Consider the following 21,387-nt stretch of genomic DNA (forward strand, 5'->3'; position numbering starts at 1 on the left):
GAGTTTTTCTGCTGGTTAAGCATCCAACTCTTGATTTAGGCTCAGGTCATGATTTCAGGGATTTGGATTCAGCACACCTGCCCCCTTGAGCTCCCCACTGAGCATGAAACCAGTTTAAGATTCTCTCCTTCTCCCTCTCCCCACCCCATGCATGCATGGGTGCACTCTCTCTCACTTTCTCTCTCTCTCTCTCTCAAAAAACAAGGCCGGGGGCTACCCATCTTCCTGTCATATTGATGAGCATGAATACTGACAAACTGGCAACAGTCTTGAGTGCAACAGAGTACAAACCCACTTTTTAGAAATTGTTCTCCTAAGGGCGCCTGGGTGGCTCAGTGGGTTAAGCCGCTGCCTTCAGCTCATGTCATGATCTCAGGGTCCTGGGATCAAGCCTCTGCTCAGCAGGGAGCCTGCTTCCCTTCCTCTCTCTCTTCCTGCCTCTCTGCCTACTTGTGATCTCTCTCTGTCAAATAAATAAATAGAAATAAAACTTTAAAAAAAAAATTGTTCCTGAAAAAGAAGTGAGGCTGCTCACAGAAATGTAGGTTTCAGTATCAACTTGAAAGTTCAACAGTTGAGGATTAGTCTATGGTAGGCATTAATTATGGTAGGCATTGTCAATGAAATACAGAATATAGTCAGTAATACGGAAAAATATTTGTTTTAAGTGCTGAAATAAATAACCTATACACATTTAGACACACACATGTGAGCTTGCACACCACACTTTTTGGTACAAAGACAGGAGGAGACATGCAGAGAAATATCAAGGAAGGATATTCACTAAGGTGATAACTCGGCCTCCTACACCTAGAATAGAATAATAGGTATTTAAAATTTTCTCCTATTTTCTCTTTAATGATTTAATTTTTCATATTAGATGAAAGGTAGTTTTCTAATTTTAAAACCCTTCAGGTTATTCACCCTTTTATATGAATATATTTTTTATAAAGTGGGGAGATACTCACTATAAGGAAATTGTATAAAGTCTATCATTTATGGATTTTTTTTAAAGATTTTATATATTTATTTATTTGACAGAGATCACAAGTAAGCAGAGAGGCAGGCAGGCAGAGAGAGAGTGGGGGAAACAGGCTCCCTGCTGAACAGAGAGCCCGACGTGGGGCTCGATCCCAGGACCCTGGAATCATGACCTGAGCAGAAAGGCAGATGCTTAGCCAACTGAGTCACCCAGGTGCCCTGGAAGTTTTAGGCTTTTAATTATTTTATGAAATTCAGATTTTTTTTCTTGGTTGTATACTAAAGACACAATGGTAGAAGGAAGTTTTTATGTAAATGTATATTGTAGCAGGTACTTAAAGCAGGGACCTTTGCAGTTTATCTGCAATTTGTTTATATGGGTAAAAAAAGCATTTACTAAAAGGTAAATTCAAGGAGAGAAGGGTAACGAAACAATTGGATTCTAAAAGTCTCAGAGTGCTGCTAATCTCTAAGGGATTGAAAGGTTACTGTGAATTCTGTCTTACTTTGATAGCTTAATCCTCAACTGTGTTTTGTATATTTTAGGAATATAGCATAGAAATTTGAGTCTAATTTTAGTACAGTTTTCACTGTCTTACTTTTCTTTTTAATGTAATTTTGTTGATTGTGGTTTATTTACAATGTTAGTTAAATTGTGTAATCAGCATAAATATATGCAATCACACAATTTAATTAGGGACTGTTATTTAGGAAAGTAATGATTAAATCCAGACATTCATAACATTTTAGAAATTCTTGAGAACTTTATTTTAAAACTGCCATCTGAATGAACGACAGTTGAAATTCAAATTTAAGTATGACTCTTTTTCAAACAAAAGTGAAAAAAATCTTATCAAGTTTAGTGGAGTAGAAAGTATGATACAGTTTGTGAAAGACCCAAACTTCTTAACTAAATTTGTACTAATGTTCAAACTTTCTATTTCTCACCATTATCTCAATTTTTGGCTTAAAGTTTCCCATTCTTGTGATAGAGATTGTTTGGAATATGTTTTTTCTATCTCAGGATACTTCACTCCTAATACTAGTTTGCGTTATTCATAAGGGGACATGGTTGAGTGGATGATTTATGCAAGTCATCAGCTAGTAAATACTCAAAAACTACTTAATGGAGGAAATAGCGTCTTTGTACATAAAGCACTCTGAATTTAAACATAAATAACAAAGTGTCAGTTTTGTTTAAATAATTATATGGCTTCTGCTGCAACAAATATTTATGAATCTTTGCTTCACAGTGCTTTTGGTATTCAGAAGCTAAGTCTTTTTCCTGTGACTTTTTGGGAAAGAACTTTTCTGTAAAGTTACTTGTAGATATCAAAGCGAAGTAGTTCTGCCCATTGCTTTGTGGTTCCAAGGTACTATGAAGGTATATTTCATTAAATATATGAATCAAATGTGAGAAATAGAATAACAGGAAAATTCTTTTCTTTTACACTATATGAACATTTTAAAAGACTTTGGAGTTATAGTGTTGTAACCCTCTTCAAGTTAAAATATAGAAAACAAGGTTAGGAAAGTATAGGAAATTGCAGAAAAATTGGCATAGATGCTTCTAGTTTTCTCAAGAAATGGCCCGACATACCCAAGTATTCAAGGCTAAGAATTTAAGCAGAGAAATGAGATTATTTTAAGAGCTGTCATGATGGAAAACACCAGGTCATAACCCCAACCATGTCATGACATATCCCAGAAGGACAAACAGACTGGACACCTTAAGCAGTTTTAGTGAACATTATTATAGTAACAGGAAGGCACACAAACTCTCCTGGACAAGCTCATGGCCATTTATATAGAAATGGCATTAAATCAATAATTATGAGAAAAACAACTGCAATTAGTTTTGAGTAAAGCTCTATGAGATCACTTTATAATAATCTCACTTGGAAAATTCTATGTTGATGGTTAGGAAAGATTTAACCATGTCAGAATATTAGGATTTGAACATCAGAAAGTAGAGACTTAGGTGTTTCGTTTTTTGTTTTTTGTTTCCCCCCGCCCATTATAGAAGTGAAACATTGTAGGGGTCCCTGGATGCCTCAGTCAGTTAAGCATCTGACTCTTGATATCAGCTCAGGGCCCCATGTTGGGCTCCACACTCTGATTAAAAATTAACTGATTAGGGGCGCCTGGGTGGCTCAGTGGGTTAAGCCGCTGCCTTCGGCTCGGGTCATGATCCCAGGGTCCTGGGATCGAGCCCCGCATCAGGCTCTCTGCTCAGCTGGGAGCCTGCATCCTCCTCTCTCTCTCTGCCTGCCTCTCTGCCTGCTTGTGAACTTTCTCTGTCAAATAAATAAATAAAATCTTTTAAAAATAATTAACTGATTAACCTACTAATTAATTAATTAAAACAGCTTTGTTTGGAGCATCTGAGGACCTCAGTCAGTTAAGTGTACGAATCTTGATTTCAGCTCAGATCATGAGCTCAGGATTGTGAGATTGAGCCCTGTGCTGGGCCCTGTGCTCAGTAGGGAATCCACTTGAGATTCTTTCCCTCTCCCTCACCCCTCCCCCAACCTAAGTGCACATGAATTCTCTCTCATTAAAAATAAATAAACAAATCTTAGAAAAAAGAAGTACAACAATGTAGAAGATGGGTAAAATAAATATATGCCATGAGAACAAATGAAAAAAAAAAAAAACTTAGCAGCTTCCATCCTGTATAACACAGAAAAAAGGACTGATAATACTGTAATGTATTTCTCTCTCATTTTTTCTTTTGTGTATTTTTTCAAAGACTTTATTTATTTACTTGATTGAGACAGAGCACAAGCAGGGGCGATCAGGAGAGGGAGCATCAGGCTCCCCACTGAGCAGGGAGACTGATGTGGGGCTCTATCCCAGAACCCTGAGATCATGACCCCAGCCAAAGGCAGACAATAGAATGAGCCACCCAGGCACCCCTGCTTTTGTGTATTTGTATATTGTGTAATGTATATCCTATATACATTTTATATGTGTGTATATATATGTATATAATATATACATAATTTTATATTGTATAATGTATAAATTTTTCTTTTACCTAGTTCAAATCATATTATATATAGATTTTATACTAATTCATAAATCTTTTTGTGCATGTTAGAATATTTTCATAGTACCAAAACCTAGAAGACTTTTGCTACAGATTATAAATTTGCCAATATGAAATTTTTTTTTAAATATTTTTATTTATTTGACAGAGAGAGAGATCACAAGCAGGCAGAGAGGCAGGCAGAGAGAGAGAGGAGGAAGCAGGCTCCCTGCTGAGCAGAGAGCCCGATGCGGGACTCGATCCCAGGACCCTGGGATCATGACCTGAGCCGAAGGCAGCGGCTTAACCCACTGAGCCACCCAGGCGCCCGCCAATATGAAATTTTTATTAAAATTTGAATCTACCTACCAATATTAGATAGTATAATATTTGCCTCAAAAAATTCTCAAATACTGACAAATAAAGTTTTACAATAAATCTTTGTGAACTTAATATATGAAACAATTATGTTGAATTTCTCTGACTTTGTATAATGTGAAATTACTTTAACATATTTATTACTAGTTATATTTTCTTTGCTGTGAGTTACCTATTTATGACATTTGTCTTTTTTTTTTTAAATTGAGGGCTTATCTTTAAAAAATAGATTAGGTTGGTTGTATTTGTATATATTCAAATAAACCATACATGAGCGTCATTTTGTAGATCAAAAAATTGAATAGAAGTGCACATGGCATTAATCTTGATATGTGCTCTTAATGTTTTTTCTGCTGGTCTTTTAAATTTACACAAAACTGAAATAGGACTTTTTGTTTTCCTGCCTGACATTTTTAAATGATTTAAATGGTTTTCTGTTGTGTTTGTGTGTTTTGTGTAATGACTGAGGCTCAAAGTTGAATATCCTCAGACTGTATTTTGTTTACGCCGTATTTTCAACCCTAGCACAAAGCAGGGAAGTCAAAAGTAGAGATTTTGTGGCTGTATTTTTCACTTTTATCTAGGAATGCTATTCAGCGTTCAACAACTAATATCTGGCTAGCTAATGGGGACAGACCAGGGGCAGAGCCGAGATCGAGGTGTTTATCCCTTTGTTGCCGGCGTGTATGGAAAGCATTGCTCATTATTTGGGGGCAAGAAGGGAATGGAGGTGCAGTTAATCTGTTGATTTGTTCAGCTTGAACTTTATCATCAGTCCGATTTCAGAAGAATACTGCTGGGTTTGAGTCTAAGAATATGACATGGCTTACACTTACTGCCGTCATCTTTTAACGAAAATGCAGGTCCATATTAACCTTATATTTATAAATTTAGGACTATAACTTAAAAAAAAACATAAACAATGAGGATAATTTTGTGCTAAGGAAATTGTAGGCATTATTGACCCCTTGTCCAAGTCCACATAAATCTCTAGAGGGCATTTAACCTATAGAAATTTGGGGCCATTCTCATAATGGTATGGTTTGATTTAAGTCAGATAAAATTTTTAAAACAATCTGATCGAAATGCTTACATTGGCTGTCATCTGTGGTCATTGGCTAAGTCAGCCTGGGCTCAACATTGGGCCATTATGGATTCTGACCCCACAAACTGAATATGGTCTGAAGACAATATGCAGCAGGACTGAGTAGATCAGACATCTGGCAGCTGTAATTTAATAGAAGACCCTCAGTGATTTGGGCCCTAGGCATTTGGACATAATGTTTGACACTGGGCACCATTATACCAATTGATTCCATCTGGCCTGGTCTGGCTCAAAAGACTCAACTTTTTTTTTTTTTTTTTCCAGAGAAGCTATTGGCCATGACTAGTCCTTGTTTACAGAATTTTCCATCTCCCTTGGCAAGCAGAGTTATACTTTTCATGCATTGGGGCTTAGCTTTTAGTGCAAAGCCCTTATTTTTAAATCAGCCAGTTCTGGAGCACTGGTAATTATATGTAAGTGATTAGCACCAAATTCTACTTCTGAAACCAATATTACACTATATGTTAACTAATTAGAATTTAAACAAAAACTTAAAAAATAAAAAAAAAAATCACACACACACAGGCATTCTGAATATAGGCAACCGAGAAGCGTGAAGTTATTTTTACCAGACAGTTTTACTTTTTGGTTGTGCTATGGAGACTCTAAAGTCTCATAATATATGAATTTTCACAAATTAAATAGTAAACCTGAAAATAAATGTTGAATATTTAATAGGATTCCAAATAGCCTAAAATATGTAGATGATAGACTTTTATAGCTGGAAGGGACCATAGGCTATAAAACATTCCCCTTTCATTTTCCACATCGCAAGAAGTCACATACCTAAGTTTTCCATGTGGATTCTGGGTCCGTGCAATGTTTTCTTCAGAAGATCTCAAACACCCTATTAAACGATAGATTCTCAGATTTAATTAAGTGCTATTTCCTCTCTTTATAGATCTTTATAGATTATTTGTAGATTATGGAAAGGAGTTTATTCTCCAACTCTGACAGGTTTATCTGAAAAATCAGCAGATGGCCTGAGTTCTTTGATAATCATCTTTTTTATTATGAAGCAGGAGGTTATCATCCCCATTAAACACATATGCAGTATACTTGAAGGAATTCAGTTCTTCTTTTAAATTTCTAGTAAGCAGTTAATAGAAAATCCTCAACAACAATGACAAAAATGAATTATTTTTTTTCAAGTCCTTCCCATTCTTTCAAGATATAATAAAAAACATAATCAGTATTAATGGGCTGTTACTTTCTGCTCTGTTTTTACCTTAGCATTGTTTCATTTCCTCCCATTGGCTGTCAACGTGACAGGATATTTTATTCCTTTTTTGCTTTCACATGCCAGATTTTTTCCAGATTTTTGCCATTTTCAATAGTGCGTTTTGTCTAATTTATTTTTTCCCTTTTAAATTGTTTCTTTGTGTCATGTCTTCAGAGTTTGTGACAGATTGCTAACTTGACACCCAAAAGATTAATCAGAGGCAGATTAGACAATCAAGACCAGGCCTCTGGCTCCAGCTCTGGTTACTTTTCTAATCTATTACTTACCACCTCATATGCATTTATTTTCTCTTGTGTAAATCAGGTTAATAATAAAACATGCCAAGTACATTAATGTATGCAGATATTTAGAACAATGCATCATATTTAATTAATCCTAAATTAAGTTTAATTATTTTATCAGCATTACCATGATTATTATGAATTTATACTTAGAAGCCATGCATAAACAACTCTTTTATAACTGTTAACAAAATTTTATTCTTTGTACTTAATTTTTATAACTTTAGTAAATATGTAGCAGTACCTTAAACTTTTCTTAAATCTCATTCATGAGGGGCGCCTGGGTGGCTCAGTGGGTTAAGCCGCTGCCTTCGGCTCAGGTCATGATCTCAGGGTCCTGGGATCAAGTCCCACATGGGGCTCTCTGCTCAGCAGGGAGCCTGCTTCCTCCTCTCTCTCTCTCTCTGCCTGCCTCTCTGACTACTTGTGATTTCTCTCTGTCAAATAAATAAATAAAATCTTTAAAAAAAAAATCTCATTCATGATTGTTCATAAAGCTAGAAATGTTTTCCATAAGATTCTGTCTTTCTGTATAATATTAAAAAGTTTGATTATTTTATTCAGTAAATAAGAATAAATAATAAATAAGAATAAAATAAAACTATTAATGCTTTAAACTTGTAATTTTCCACCTATTTTAACTTAAAAATTTCCTTGTTTCTTTTTCTTTGTAACTTTTCTTTTTTTTTAAGATTTTATTTATTTGACGAGAGAGAGCACAAGCAGGGGGAGTAGCAAGCAGAGGGAGAGGGAGAAGCATTCTTCCCCAGAGCAGGGGAAGCCCAATGGGGGCCTGGATTCCAGGACCCAGGGGTCAGGATCTGAGCCGAAGGCAGTTGCTTAACCAACTGAGCCACTGAGGCGCCCTACTTCATAACTTTTCAATCTCACTGGGCCATGCCTGCATTCTTCAAAGACATGTATTGGATTTCTTATGGACTTCATTAACCAAAAAGAACCAAGATGATAAATTGCAACCATAAGTGTTGCTGAACATCACCCAACTGGCCAGAGAGCTATTTTTGAGTCAAACTCATGTCAGATAAATAAAAGCAGTTGTAGATTTTATTTTATTTATTTATTTTTTTTGCCATAGTTTTCTCTTTCTTCCATCCAGCTGCTCAGGGAAGTGGTTAAGAATCTTAAGAAGTTAGACAAGAGATTAGACACATAAGCTTTTAAGACTATGTCTCAGACGAGCAGCAGCTTGGTCAATCATTCATTCACTTACTCATTTGCTCTTCAGAAGGTTTTAGATACTACTATATGTTAATACCTATGCTTATAATGATGGAATAAAAAATGTAAGATAGAGTCTCTGATCTGAAATATCTGTGTGTCAGGAGTCTTCCTAGGCCAGCCCCAGGTTTGGTGTTATGCTAGGAGGACTCAGATAACTCAGCATATGGTTGTGCTCATGGCTATGATTTATTACAGCAAAAAGATACAAACAAAAATCTGCAAAGGGAAAGGACACCTAGGACAATGTCTGGGGAAAACTAGGTCAAGTTTCCAAGAGTCCTCTCCAGCAGGAGCACATAGGACACATTGAATTTCTCCAGCAAAAACCTTTGATGATGGATGTAAAATATTATCAACCAGAGGAGTTCATTAGAAACTCAGTGCCCGATGTTTTTACTGGGAGCTGTTCACATAACCACCTTCTGCCTACCATGTACCAGAGTCCAGACTCCCAGAAGGAAGGCAGGTGTTCAGCATAAACCATATTGTTTGTCCAAACAGTTTAGTTTAGCCATAGTGAGCTACTCTTATCTATTAGAGAATAGCAGGAACCCTCCCTAATTCCAAGTTCCCAGACGCTTAGCCAAGGGCCAACCTCACAAACAGCATTTTCGAAGGATAGCTGTTTCAGGTCTGCTGAGTTAACTCTTCTCTGCAAAATCATACATTCAAGTGGGGATAGGCAGAGAGTGTTTAAAGAGGCAGGTAAAGAGAAGTATTGGATTATAATTAAAAACTTCAACTAGCTCTCCCAAGGGAGTAAGAGAAACTTCCTTTAACAGGAGAATATTTGAGCTGGATCCTTAAGGAATTGTGAGATTTCCCAAAGACAGGGGTGAAAGAGTTTTCCTCCATGCAAACGGGACAATATCCACTGCAAATAAAGAGATAATTGAGAAATTCTACATGATGGAGCATAGGGCATGATGGGGGCAGGGGTGCAAAGAGTGGGGAGAGTGGTTGGAACAAGAATGTAGAGTGTTTGTAGCTGGTAAAAGAGCCATTGGAAGTTTTAATTAGAAGAGAGAAGTAAATAGCTTTGAAAGTTGTCTCTGGTAGCAAATGGAGAACAGATTGGAGAAGGAAGAGTTTGAAGACAGTAAGATCAGATAGGAGGAAAGAGATGACGAGGACATGCTCTAAGGCATGTGTGTCAGGACTAGAGTCCAGAGCTGTGGTTCTCAACCACTGGGGCTCAAATAATCCTGTGAGAAGTTTAAAATAGACTGGGATGTTTAGGGCCTACTGAAACACTCTGCTATCTCTCAACAGAACACTCTGTATGCTTCCCCCCCCGCCCCGCTTTAGCTGTCTCACTCTGTGACGCTATCAGTCAAAACCCCAAACTCGTGTAGTCCTTTCATTATTGGACATAACCAAGGATAGAACCATTTGTAGAGAATGTCATCTTCACTTCCACAGTAGATTTAGATGCAAAGCCATATTTAGGAGTCTACCTCAATCAGATAATTTAATCTATTCTCATCTATTTTCAGATGGATCTAGGCAGCGAAATCTCTTAGCAGTGAACACTCCTAATGTTTCTGCAGAGGATTCACAGGGATGGTTTTGTTCACTTGTAAAGTATACACTAAAATGCTTGTCAAAAGCTATACAGATAGATCCCAATTACATAAGATGCATGTCAATTTATGTGGATTTCTTGGTGGTTTGGCACGTACTGTATGATTTGTATACAAGACACAAGAAATACTGTTAAAGTTGGTTTCAACATATAGCAATGCTTAAACATGTAACTGTTGATTAAATGTAAGCGATTTTAATAAAATCATTCAAATAAGACACAAATATAAGCCTGTCCAGCCCAGTACAGGTTTTTTGTTTGTTTGTTTTAAATTATTTTATAGTATATGATGGTTCAAAAGAAACTTGAAAGGTTTGAGGATACTGATGAATTTTGTGTTTTTACTCTCAGATTAACTAGACACTATTGGGTTTCATAATAATGTTCTATTTGGAATGTAATGAAATACCTTCTTCAGTAATAGTTTATCTGCTATTTTAATTGAATGGAATATCTCAAGAATGTGTTAATGATAATTTATTCTTAGAAATATATCTTTAAAGAAATAATATGTCTATAAAGAAATATGTCTTTAAGCTTTCTACTATATCCAAATGGGAGTCTTTAGAGATATTTAATATTTCCATGAACTATGGGATTAACAACTACAGCAAAATATGTTGGAGAAAATTATCTTAGAAAGTTTTCCATCAGTGGTTTAATTAACATACAGTGGACAGAACGCAAACAATCTGTTCAGCCAGACTACTCAAAGATCCCTCCTGTTGCTTTTGTTTTCACTACAGCTGGGAAGGGAAAAATTACATTACTTATATCCCTGTAGCTTGCTTCTGAGTAATTCGTTTTGGTGGTGATTTAAAGAATAATTTAAAAATATTTTTATGAGTCTGAAAGCAAATGAAGAGCACAGGAATAATTTACAATGTAGATAACCATGCTGTGGTTTTGCCAGTTTTTCTTAGTCTTTATTTCTGTAAAACATTCATTCTTGACTTGTTTTATCTTGTCTAAAAATCATTTTGAAATGGGATCAAAATCTAAGCCAATTTCATACTCCAGTCTTGATGAACCATGGAGTACTGAATTATGAGCATATAGAAATGTTTCCTCTTGTTATTCATAACATAACCAGAGAAAAATAATTAGATCTAAAATAGCAACCAAAAGAAAATTCACAGAAGCCAAGCCCTAAAGCTCACAAATTTTCTTATTAAAAAAACCCTCAGTTCCTTCCTTAGATCCTGTTTAATCTTTGTAAATATGAGAGCCAGCAAGTAATCAAGAGACAGGTTTATAGTGTTGAAGGTAGCAAATTCTAGGAGGAGCAAGTGTATCCATAATGGAAACAAACCAATCAACAGCTGTAATTGCTGTTAATGTGACCATGAAGCAAGAGAGAAAAAAAATTATAAAATACTGCTAAAAATTAAGTGGGTGGGGGATGGGAATCCCCACCAAAATCCCATAGCTGTCTAGGGATTACAAGGGTAAATTTGTATGCATGTCTTCTATAGGAGACCTCCCTGTCTGTGAAATTTACCTTCCCCAGTAATCCTGCTAAAGCCTTAGTTTGAATATTCATGATGAAAATAAGAATTTGACACATTAATCAAACATCCCAAATTTCAACTTAAGTGGTGTTCAAAGATAAACTGAGGCATATTTTTAAAAATTTCAAGAATTTACGTAAAAAAAATCAGTTTCATTCCAGCAACACTGAGCTAGAAAGGATCAGGAGGGCCACAGAAACAGGGGCTGGGGGAGAGACTTCCATGGGGAACAGGCAAAAGAAAGCAAACTGTTTGCTTGGCTTAAGCAATTACCTGATTCAGAGAAGCACAGTTGGCTGTGTGAGACTGGTTATCCTTGGGTCTCGATTTCTCAACCTGGAGGCATTTATAGGTATAGGATTTGCTTTGTTTGCATACACTTCTCAGGTATCAGAACCACCTCAATCTATTGATCTCTTTGTTTAATTAATTTAACAATGGAGAACGTGGGCTTTATCACCCCTGAGTTTTGAAGCGCCTTTTCATGTGTTCTCTAGGGTAGGGGGAAAATGAGAAAGGGGACTCCAGGCAGTTGAGAAGTTGACTTTCTGTGCAGACATCCCCTCCAATGTTACTTATTCGTCCATCTCTCCCTGCCCTTGGAAGAATCACAAGGGCTACTATAACGTTACTGGCCTACAGGCATCATGGAAAATGCCATATTTTGTCTTCTATTACAATTCTTCAGAAGATAATAATAACATTAAGATCAGGCAGTTGATATCCAACAATAGCACCCATTTCAAAGAAACCAAGAGTTGTTTTGAAAATTCTATTTTGAAGATTTTAATAAAGATTAATTCTTGTAAGTTTTAGGTAGACTTCCTGATTTACATTTTAGAGGAATGACAAATCTCTGCTTGGAGCTATTCCCTTTGTGTGATTCTTTTTAAGAAACATTTTTAAATCCAGGAGCATTTAATCTTTTAACTGCATTACACTGGCTACATTTCCTACCTAGATTGACATTCTAACAAGAATTCTGTATAGATTTCTAGTTGTTCTAATATGATTATTTGTATTCGGAGGGCCATCCCCCTTAGTGCAGGACAAACGCACACCTCTAAACTCAACCTAAGTGTTGGGCAACAGGTCTTATCTGGTTATTATAAAACTATATTGCTTGCTTTTGTTGTAAGCTGCCTCATATATTTTTTGGTAATGAGGCAGGATATATAAATAAAGCAAATAAAATTGCTTTATGTAGCGTTGCTTAGAATCATAGGTCTTAGAGCCTGACACATCCTCGGGTAAAGCTGTTCTCTTTCATAGGTAAGATATTTTCATTCCCTCTTAAAATATAGGGCAACCGAAGCACAGAGTTTTTTAAATTATGCTGGACCCCCTATCCTGGAAACCTAAAAAAAAAATGTACCCCAGCTCTTTTGAATCTTTGTACAATATTTTTTCCTTTAATTCTGGCTGGTCCAATCATTCTTGCTCCAAAGAGACTGTCAACAGTTCATTTATCCATTAGTCATTCAACAGGCATTTACTGAGCACCATTCAATGGCCAGTGGGACAACAGTGTTAAAAAAGAAACACTTTCTATAGTGATGGTAACAATACTCATTAGACATAATTATTGAATGTTTACCGTGTGTGTCAGGGTGGAACATGATCAACCCTTTATGTACATGAGATTTTTTAGCCTTACAACAATTTTGGGAATTGTGCATGGTACTACATTTCTCTGGCTCTTGGTTTCTTTTTTGTGGAACTCTTGGCCATTTCTGTCTTCACGGTTCTTTTAAGCTCTAATATTCTATGAGCCCGGGGAAAAGTGTAGATTACCAACACTATGGTGGTATTTTTCTCTGGGCTGTATCTGCCAAGGCATGAAGAAGATAAGTTCATGGTGAAACCAAGGAATATCCTTTCTGTCTGGTAGAGTTATTGTCACCTTCCTGATGAAAAGGGAATATTTTAGACCATTTACAAGTGATTAATAGTGGTAGCCTTAACTTAGTTACTAGAGTGCTAAGTAGCTGATACAATGGTATTGCAAGTCACATTAAATACATCTTCGTTTCTTGAAATGTTCTCCTATTGAGGGCAACATCACAGCTATAATTAAATCACTGCTCTCGTAGCCCTTTTTGAACCTGTATCCTGCCAGTTATAAAGACTGTCAATTCATATCTTTGGGCAATAGTTGTGTAGAAGAAGGCTGTTCCTCTTAGTCAGAAACTGAATTTCCCATACTTGTGATACACCTTCCCCTGCTGACCTACTGAAATGAAAGACTAGGAGTAATGATTAAATCTTATTTTCCCTCCTGTAGTAGTAGGATGAGCTGGGTCAGTGAGGCCAGTCCCTGCTGATGGCTTTAAAATACCTTTGTGATTTGGTCTCTTTGCTTTCCCATCCATTTCTCTAAGTGCCTATCACTGTCATCCTTTACCACCCTGACAAGAGCCCAAGGTGAGAAAGGCACAAATGAACAAGAGCCTTCACGATGCCTCCTGAGGGTGTTACTTACTAAATGAGGTAGGCAATGAACCAAATCGGACTGGTGAGCTACAAGGCAGGTTAACACATTTACACAAAGATTGTTCTATATATTATTTAACCCATTCGAATACATGGTTGCCTCTTTCCTCCCTAGGAGAATTTGTGTGAAAGGAATGTAAGCTCACAAGTTAATAATGTCTGGCTTTTATTTTCTTCAAATGTGCTAACAGACACTGGGTTTCATTCTTTTGTTGGGACTGTAGCTTATTTTCTCAGAACAACTAGAGAATGTTTATGAAGTGTGTGTGTGGAGGGCAGGGAGGGGAGAGAATAAAAATGCATTGCTTTAGGGCTGCACATCTGTTTTAGGGACTCTGCTGAATCTGCCCATTAACCATTGTCACGACTTATGGCGGGTTTGAAAATTGCGTTCTACTCAGAGATGTTCATACCGACTCAAAATATTACAATTAAACAGATTTCCCTGCTAGGAGTTAGTTTCCTGTCTTCGTGACAGGCAAAATTATTTTTCTGCTCTATTAGCTAGCATGTGTATGACTCATAACAAGTGGTAACTCGTTATTTTATTTCTTGCTCGAACAGACTGGCACTATCAAGTTGCTCAGGTCTTCCCGCAAACAGAAGAGGAAGTGGAAGTGGACACACATGCCTTCAGCCACCGGTGGAAAAGGAGCTTGGATGCTCTCAAGGCAGTAGATTCCAACCGAGCAAGCATGGGCCAAGACTCCCCAGAGCCCAGAGGCTTCACGGACCTGCTGCTGGATGATGGGCAGGACAATACCACCCAGATTGAGGTAGGGAGATCATCTGGGTAACTGAAATGGATTCACCAGGGTACAGGCTCCACCTTTTGTTCAATGGAGAGCTTTTGGATTTTTTTTTTTTGTAAGGATTAATTTAACTCATTAATAAATAATTAGTCCATATTCAGTAATTCAGTAATCAATAATTATACCTATATGAAATAACTAAATACATCATAGCTAAGCCATTGAATCACCTATGAGTAGATTTACTCACAAAACACACAAACATTGGTTTGCTGTGGGGATGACCAAGAGGAGACACAAAGAGGAACACGATACAGCACCTGCAAGGCAGTCGCTGTGTACCAGATCAGCGCGGTGCTACGTGATATGTACAAGGATATATACAAGCTAGAGCACTAGAGCACGTCATGGAGGAAGGAGAGATCACCTGCTGGACTGAGGTTGGGCCGTTCAAAGAGGCTCAGCCTGGGAACGGACATTTAGGCAGGGGCTTGGCAGGTTGAGGGGAGTTTGCCAGGCTGGTTTCCTGTCAGGGGTGAGAAAGACGATTCCGGGCAGAGGGAATTACATCTGCGATGGCAGAGTCTTAGATGCTGGGGCATGCTGGAGAGTCTCATAGGGTGACCGATGGTCCCCCCTGAACTGGGGCTCAATGGTTTCCTTGGGTTTCAGTGCTAGAAACAAGGCAGTTCTGGGCAAACGGAAATGGTCATTCACTCCGTGACTGTGAGCAGTTCTTTATTATGGTTGGAGCCGTGAAGTGGGAGGAAGAGAGTTAGTTGGAGATGGGTTTGATGAGGATGGAGGTTCACTGAGGACACATTCTGGGCAGACTGCAAGGTTGCCCAGAGGCCTCAAGGGTGGTATTACATGGCTTAAATTCTCATAGTCCTTAGCATTGCAAATCATAAAATATGATTCTGTTAGTCCACTAGATCTAACCAAAACAAACAGGTCAATCTTATGGAAATAAGCAAAAAAACACGCAAATGAGAATGGAGGTTATTTATTCAGTTTGCCCTAGTAAGAGTCAGCTTCCATCATGTCCCTCTGGCAGAGACTCAAAAGCAGGCAAGGGAGTGGGAAAATTTCTTACTTAAAAAAAGAGAAGGATGGGGCATCTCGGTGGCTCAGTTAAGCATCCAACTCATGGTTTCAGCTCAGGTCATGATCTCAGGGTCCTGAGAGCAAGCCTCTGTTTACAGCTCTGCTCTCAGAAGCAAGTCTGCTTGAAGATTCTATTCCTCTGCCCTCCCCCCACTGTGTGCATGAGAACATGCATGTGCTCCCTCTCACTCTCTCTCTCAATAAATACGTCTTTAAAAAAAGTCTTCAGGTATGCGCTCACTGGAAGTTGTTGGCATAGAGGAGCTGGAGATGGGCCAATTGGAAGCAGAGCATCTCTTGTGATCGATTTGGGGAGCCTATATACTGAGTTGGACCTAGGGAATAGGAAAGCTGTCAGTTGCTCATGAGCTCCTGCCCATTCAGTGCCGATTGCTGCCAAGCTTACATTCTGGCTTACTGGACTGGTTGCTATAGAGGTTGGAGGTCAGAGTTCTGTGGTTATCTTATTCGTGGTCTGGCCATTGTCCTTTTGAATATTGTCTCTTGAATATTGTCTTTTGAATATTCTCTCTTGAGCTGAATATTTTCTCCCAGGTAGCAGGTTTATACATTTTCAGAACCAGACAAGATTCTTTTTACTGCCATGAAATACTCATTATTTAGGAAAAGAACTCAGCTTCATGAAACAGACACTACATCGTTCTCCAAATAGTATCAAGGCAGCATTTTGTTCCTACAGAGTGAGAGGAATCTTCAGAAGAGGTGAAGCACAAGTCATTGGGATTCTGTGTATGCAAGAGGCCCAGCGATTTTCAAAACCCCTCTCCATCCCCTTAGCTGGTATGGGACTCATGCTCCCCGGCTGCCCCAGCCAGGCCCCTTAACAGGACACAGAGGAGGTGCCAGGAGCAGAAGTCATATAATATCTGTAAGAGGCTATTCTGACTCCTGCAGAGTGCCTGCTATTTTGGCAACAGTGTTGTTATAGCAACTCGGAGAGGACAACATAATTCTTCCCTGAGCACTCTTTAGCTGGGGTGCCACATAAAGAAAGGAGAGCGGAACAGAATCAGAGGTGTTTACTCTTCTGGCCAGAACTGGTAGCTTACTGAGATTGAAAGGGGAGAACACACATTCGTTGAACTCTGTGATCTCTGTGCAGGATGCTGAATTTTCTGAATCGTTCATAAAATAGAAAATCCCTTTGCTCGGGGATGTATGAACACTCCTCCTAACACAATCTCAGTTGTTGTTATGCTATGATGTTATTCAGCCAGTTTTTCTCTTTTCTTACTTTAAACAGAGGAGATCCCATAATGTCAGGGATTTTGAGTCCATAAAACAAAGGAAGAAGGATGGTGCTGGTGCAGGGAGCTGTGTGTGGGTGACTGCTTGGTGCTGACATGTGCCAGGGGCCTTAAGGAGATTATTTTATCTGGTCCTGGTATCAGCGAACTGAGACTTGCATCTCCAGGTTCTTTGGGTAATCTCAGTGACTTTTACATGAGGGCAATTTCAGATTTAGTGTTAGTATTTTCCCTAAACTCTTCCATTAATGAATAAAGGGCCTGGTATTTAAACCCAGACCCACCCAGCTCCCAAGATTTATTCTTTCTATCTGACTTTGCTTTCTCTAAGAGAAGGAAAAAGTAAATGGTATGTTGATTAGGTGATGATTTTGGACAGTGGCAGCACCCCAATATCAATGTGAGAGTGACTTCAGAGTTTCATTGTGGGGGAAGGAGACCTCTCTTGAAGCTGGATTTCATAACAAGAAGGCTGCTTTTATTTATCCTGATGGGGTTCTGGGGTTTGATGGAGATTATTGGGGACTAAAGTCCCATAAGTCACTCCTTGGCACTGCCTCTAGTTCTGGAAACAAAAGCCTACATCTGAAACTTCTCTGCAAAGTTTATTTATCCTGGCCCTTAAAATGGCATTTTTGAACATTGTTGTGTCTCTTTTAGGGAAAATATTTTGCCCGATGGAGTTAAACAGAAATAAGGAAGAAAGGAACCAAATGGTGATAGAGTGGCTACTCTGCGCCATCATTGTGACTAAGTCTTTCTTATCTCTTGGGAATAAGCATTTTGATTTATATCGCTTAATACAAGCAATGAGCATGAAAGACAATGTGTGCTTTTTCCCTTACATGCTTCCAGAGTTGATGTCAAGAGTGGGAATTATTTTGTCCCAGAGCCCTGACTATAGTAGTGGCTGTGAAAATAATCTGTATCCCAGTGAGACTTCAACCCCCCAGAATGGCATTCCTGTGCATGGGCTCCCCTGCTAGAGTCATTGTCTAGACTTTCTACCCCACTTTCACCAAAGACAAAAACAAAAGACAATAGCATATTTACTATTCTGGCACAAATTCATTCAGACATAAACAAAGGCTGTTATTCTCTTAACTCGGTGACAGTATTTTTTCTGGCTCTGCCCAAGAACAGATAATAGAGGGACTGGAAAACTGGAAAATTCTTCCAGTCAGAGTTTCTTGTTGTTGTCATTGCTTTCTTTTTTCTCTTTCCTTTTCTTTTCCTTTTTCTTTTCTTTTTTCTTAAATTCACTCCTCCCTCTCTCCCTCCCTTCCTTTTAATATTCTTTCCCTGAAGATATAAAGATGTTGTGAAACCATTTGTATTTCCTGATGAATAAGTAGAGACTCAACAGTTAGCAAATGCCTCTGCTGATCTGAATGTTGACCTAGGCCTGCCTTTTTCTTCTTATACTTTCTCTGTTCATGTGGACACATGACGGTGCCTTCTTCTGACGGGTGGGGATTAAGAGCGGTCACTGGTGTGCTGCTTTTTGTCATTCCTTTGGGGACATAAGGTCTCCCAAGACTTTCAGGTAAGGCTGAATCACCGTGTTAGAGCAGCCTTCTGTGGATCCCATGGCCCCAGGGACCCGAGTGTGGACGAGCAGTCCGTGTATCTTCACCCTGATGGTGGTTGCTCCTCTCTTGGCTGGCACAGAGCTCTTGCAGCCTCGGTGGCACCTTTTGGAATGGGAGGGCCTGAGCAGTGTTTGGTGAGAATTATTGATGCTCATGAAGGTCAATTTCATCAGCCAATTCCCATCACCATGTTGATAACTTATAGTTCTTCACTTTACAGAAATCTGTCACAAATTCCTTTCTCGTACACTGAACCAAACCTGGAGCTTCTATTGCTTATTCCATACAGTATTTTGAGCTTCATCTTCCCCATTTTAGGACAATGAAAATGTTTCTAGGAAGAATGGTCAACTGTGATTTTTTTTTTTTTTTTTTTTTTTTTTTTTTTTTTTTGCCTTGATTCAAAAGCACCGGGATGGCTTGAAGAAGGGAATCTTTCAAAATAAAATAGGGTTTATGGATCATGTAAGTGTAGCTCCATGATCCAAAGTGACTCAGAAATTTTGAGTGAACCCGGTGCCTCTCAGCGGTTGCACGTGTGGCCAGCCCACAGGCCACCCTTTGAGTTGCAGAGAATTAGACCACAAAGCAGATTTTGCTATTGATTTTGAAGATAGAAGTGTCCTGAACAATCTTAGGTTAAATTGAGTTGCCTGTCAACAACCTGTCTGTGGATTTCTTGTCTTGGTACCAAATTAAAAATTGCAGCCATATACAGCCATTGCATCATCTATGTTAACACTAAAGCTCTTATCTGAGGAAGGTGTAATTGAGAATGGTCAGCAAGTATGTATGATGGCTGTAGCTAAAATCCAGAGGCCTACTGTTTTTCTTCTTTTTGCATATGTAACAACTCTTTTTGATCTTCTGCTATAGCACATTTCCAATTGTGTCTACATCTTCCTTTGACGAATTTCACAATACATTTCTTTAAAAAGTTAGCAGTCACTAATCACTGCACATGAAGTTATGATATATGCTCTATTATTTTATTGCAATCCATAATTAAGCAATCCACTTGAAAGGAAAGAAGTCACTGGCAAATACTTTATCGAAAAGAGATTATGATTGCTTTGATGATTGTATTACAAAGAAAAAGACATTCCGTAATGTGAAATGTCAGCAGACTCTTCCCAGTATGTTTGCAACATAGAGAATACATCAGAACATTTTTCATCAATGGAAATCTTACCGCTGCTGTGTCTCAAGTGTAAGCAAGACTTTCTTCATTTCAAAGACAAAAAAAAAAAAAAAAAAAAATTCAAAGACCTGACAATAATAAAAATGAATATAAATACGGGTTAGTAAAAGATCACCCCATTCACAGAAATAGATTAAGGAAAATTCACAAAATACTGCCATGCCTATTCTTTCCTGGGCCACCGTTCTGCTTAGTGAAGTCACAGAAGATAATACTTACATATGAGAGGAATATGATTGTGCAGCTTTGTGACATTTTCCAGAAGAAAGAAAAGTATCACCTGACATTGAATAGCTCTGCTACTATATTTATTATGAATGTGAAAAGCTGGTGTAGATTTTTTTTTTTTTTTAATGAGGTATTTCCATTTTAGGAGATCTTAAACTCGCAGAGGCTTCAGTATGTGGTTGCAGAATCAGAAAGCCGTGTGAAGGGAGTGCTCAGATTAATCCTGGAGAAGCACGCTTACTCCATTCAATAGTGAATTGAAATTTCCCAAGTGCAATGTAGGTGTCAGATTTGGTTCCACAGAAGATGAGAAAGCAAGCATTGTGAGGGTGTGTGATTGGAAAGGAGGAAAGTACTGCATAAGTTAATCAGCACCTAGAAGAAGACCCTTATTCTGTAGAGAGCCAGGATTAACAAAGAGACAAGGCATCATCTAAAGCAAGTGAGGAAGAGAACATTAGAAGGTAGCCAAGCATCCGGGTATTTCTAGACAGAGTTTTAGACAGATAGGCAGGACCAAGGCTTTAAACTCCCTTTTAGGTGATGTGTCCTGATCTCTTTAGGCTCCTATAGCAAAACTACCAGAGACCGAGGGACTTACATGACATACAGTTATTTCTCACAGTTCTGCAATCTGGAAAATCCAAAATAAGCTGCTGGCAAGTTTGATTTTGTTGTTTGAGGAGAGCCCACTTCCTGGTTCATGGAGGACTGTCTCTCTGCTGTGTCCTCACATGGCTAAAGGGAATAGAAAGCTCTCTGGGGTCTCTTTTATAAGGGCACTGATCCCATTCAGGAGGATGCCACCTTCGTGACCTAATCATGTCCCAAGGGCCCCACCTCCATATGCCATCACATTGAGGACTAGGTGTCAACTTATGAATCTGGGGTTTGGGGGGACACAAGTGTTAACACTGTGCTAAGAAATTGAGAATTGATCAAGAAGGTACATGGAAGCTACTGAAAGTTTTTAAATAGGGAAAGGCAGGATTGCACTGACGCTCCTAAAATACTGCTGGGGGCAGAGGGTCAGCTGAGTGGGACTTGCATCCAAAAGCCCAAATCTGAGGGATGGAGAGATGAATTAAATTTAGATGAGAACTGTCGTCAGGTAAAATGAGATGGTTGTTAGAGGAAAGTTATGGATGAACATAAGAATTTCAGAAATACGCTGATTTTGACTCACTAACTTATACCAGCCACCATGACCGAAATCTTGCCCCCGATTCTGGTGCTTGCTTGATGCCAGGAGTCCCCATGGGTCCCTATTATCTCCTTCCCTGGCAGGGTGACCTGTCGCACACTTGACACCTCCCATCTCATATGGGTTGGAGCCTGGCCTGATGTTTTCAACTTCATATTGCCAAAGGTTGTATGTACACTGACAAC

General features: G+C 38.5%; 1 protein-coding gene across 3 annotated transcripts in view; it reads left to right on the plus strand.

The window, feature by feature from the left end:
• Positions 1-21,387, plus strand: part of PLXDC2 (plexin domain containing 2) — a 490,615-nt gene that overhangs the window by 156,433 nt on the left and 312,795 nt on the right. For all 3 annotated transcript variants that reach the window (XM_082742067.1, XM_082742069.1, XM_082742068.1), the window contains one exon: positions 14,415-14,626. In XM_082742067.1, coding sequence (XP_082598193.1) covers positions 14,415-14,626 — 212 coding nt within the window. The remainder of the gene's footprint in view (positions 1-14,414; positions 14,627-21,387) is intronic.

This window comes from Mustela nivalis (assembly GCF_964662115.1).
Source record: "Mustela nivalis genome assembly, chromosome: 7".
Lineage (NCBI taxonomy): Eukaryota > Metazoa > Chordata > Mammalia > Carnivora > Mustelidae > Mustela > Mustela nivalis.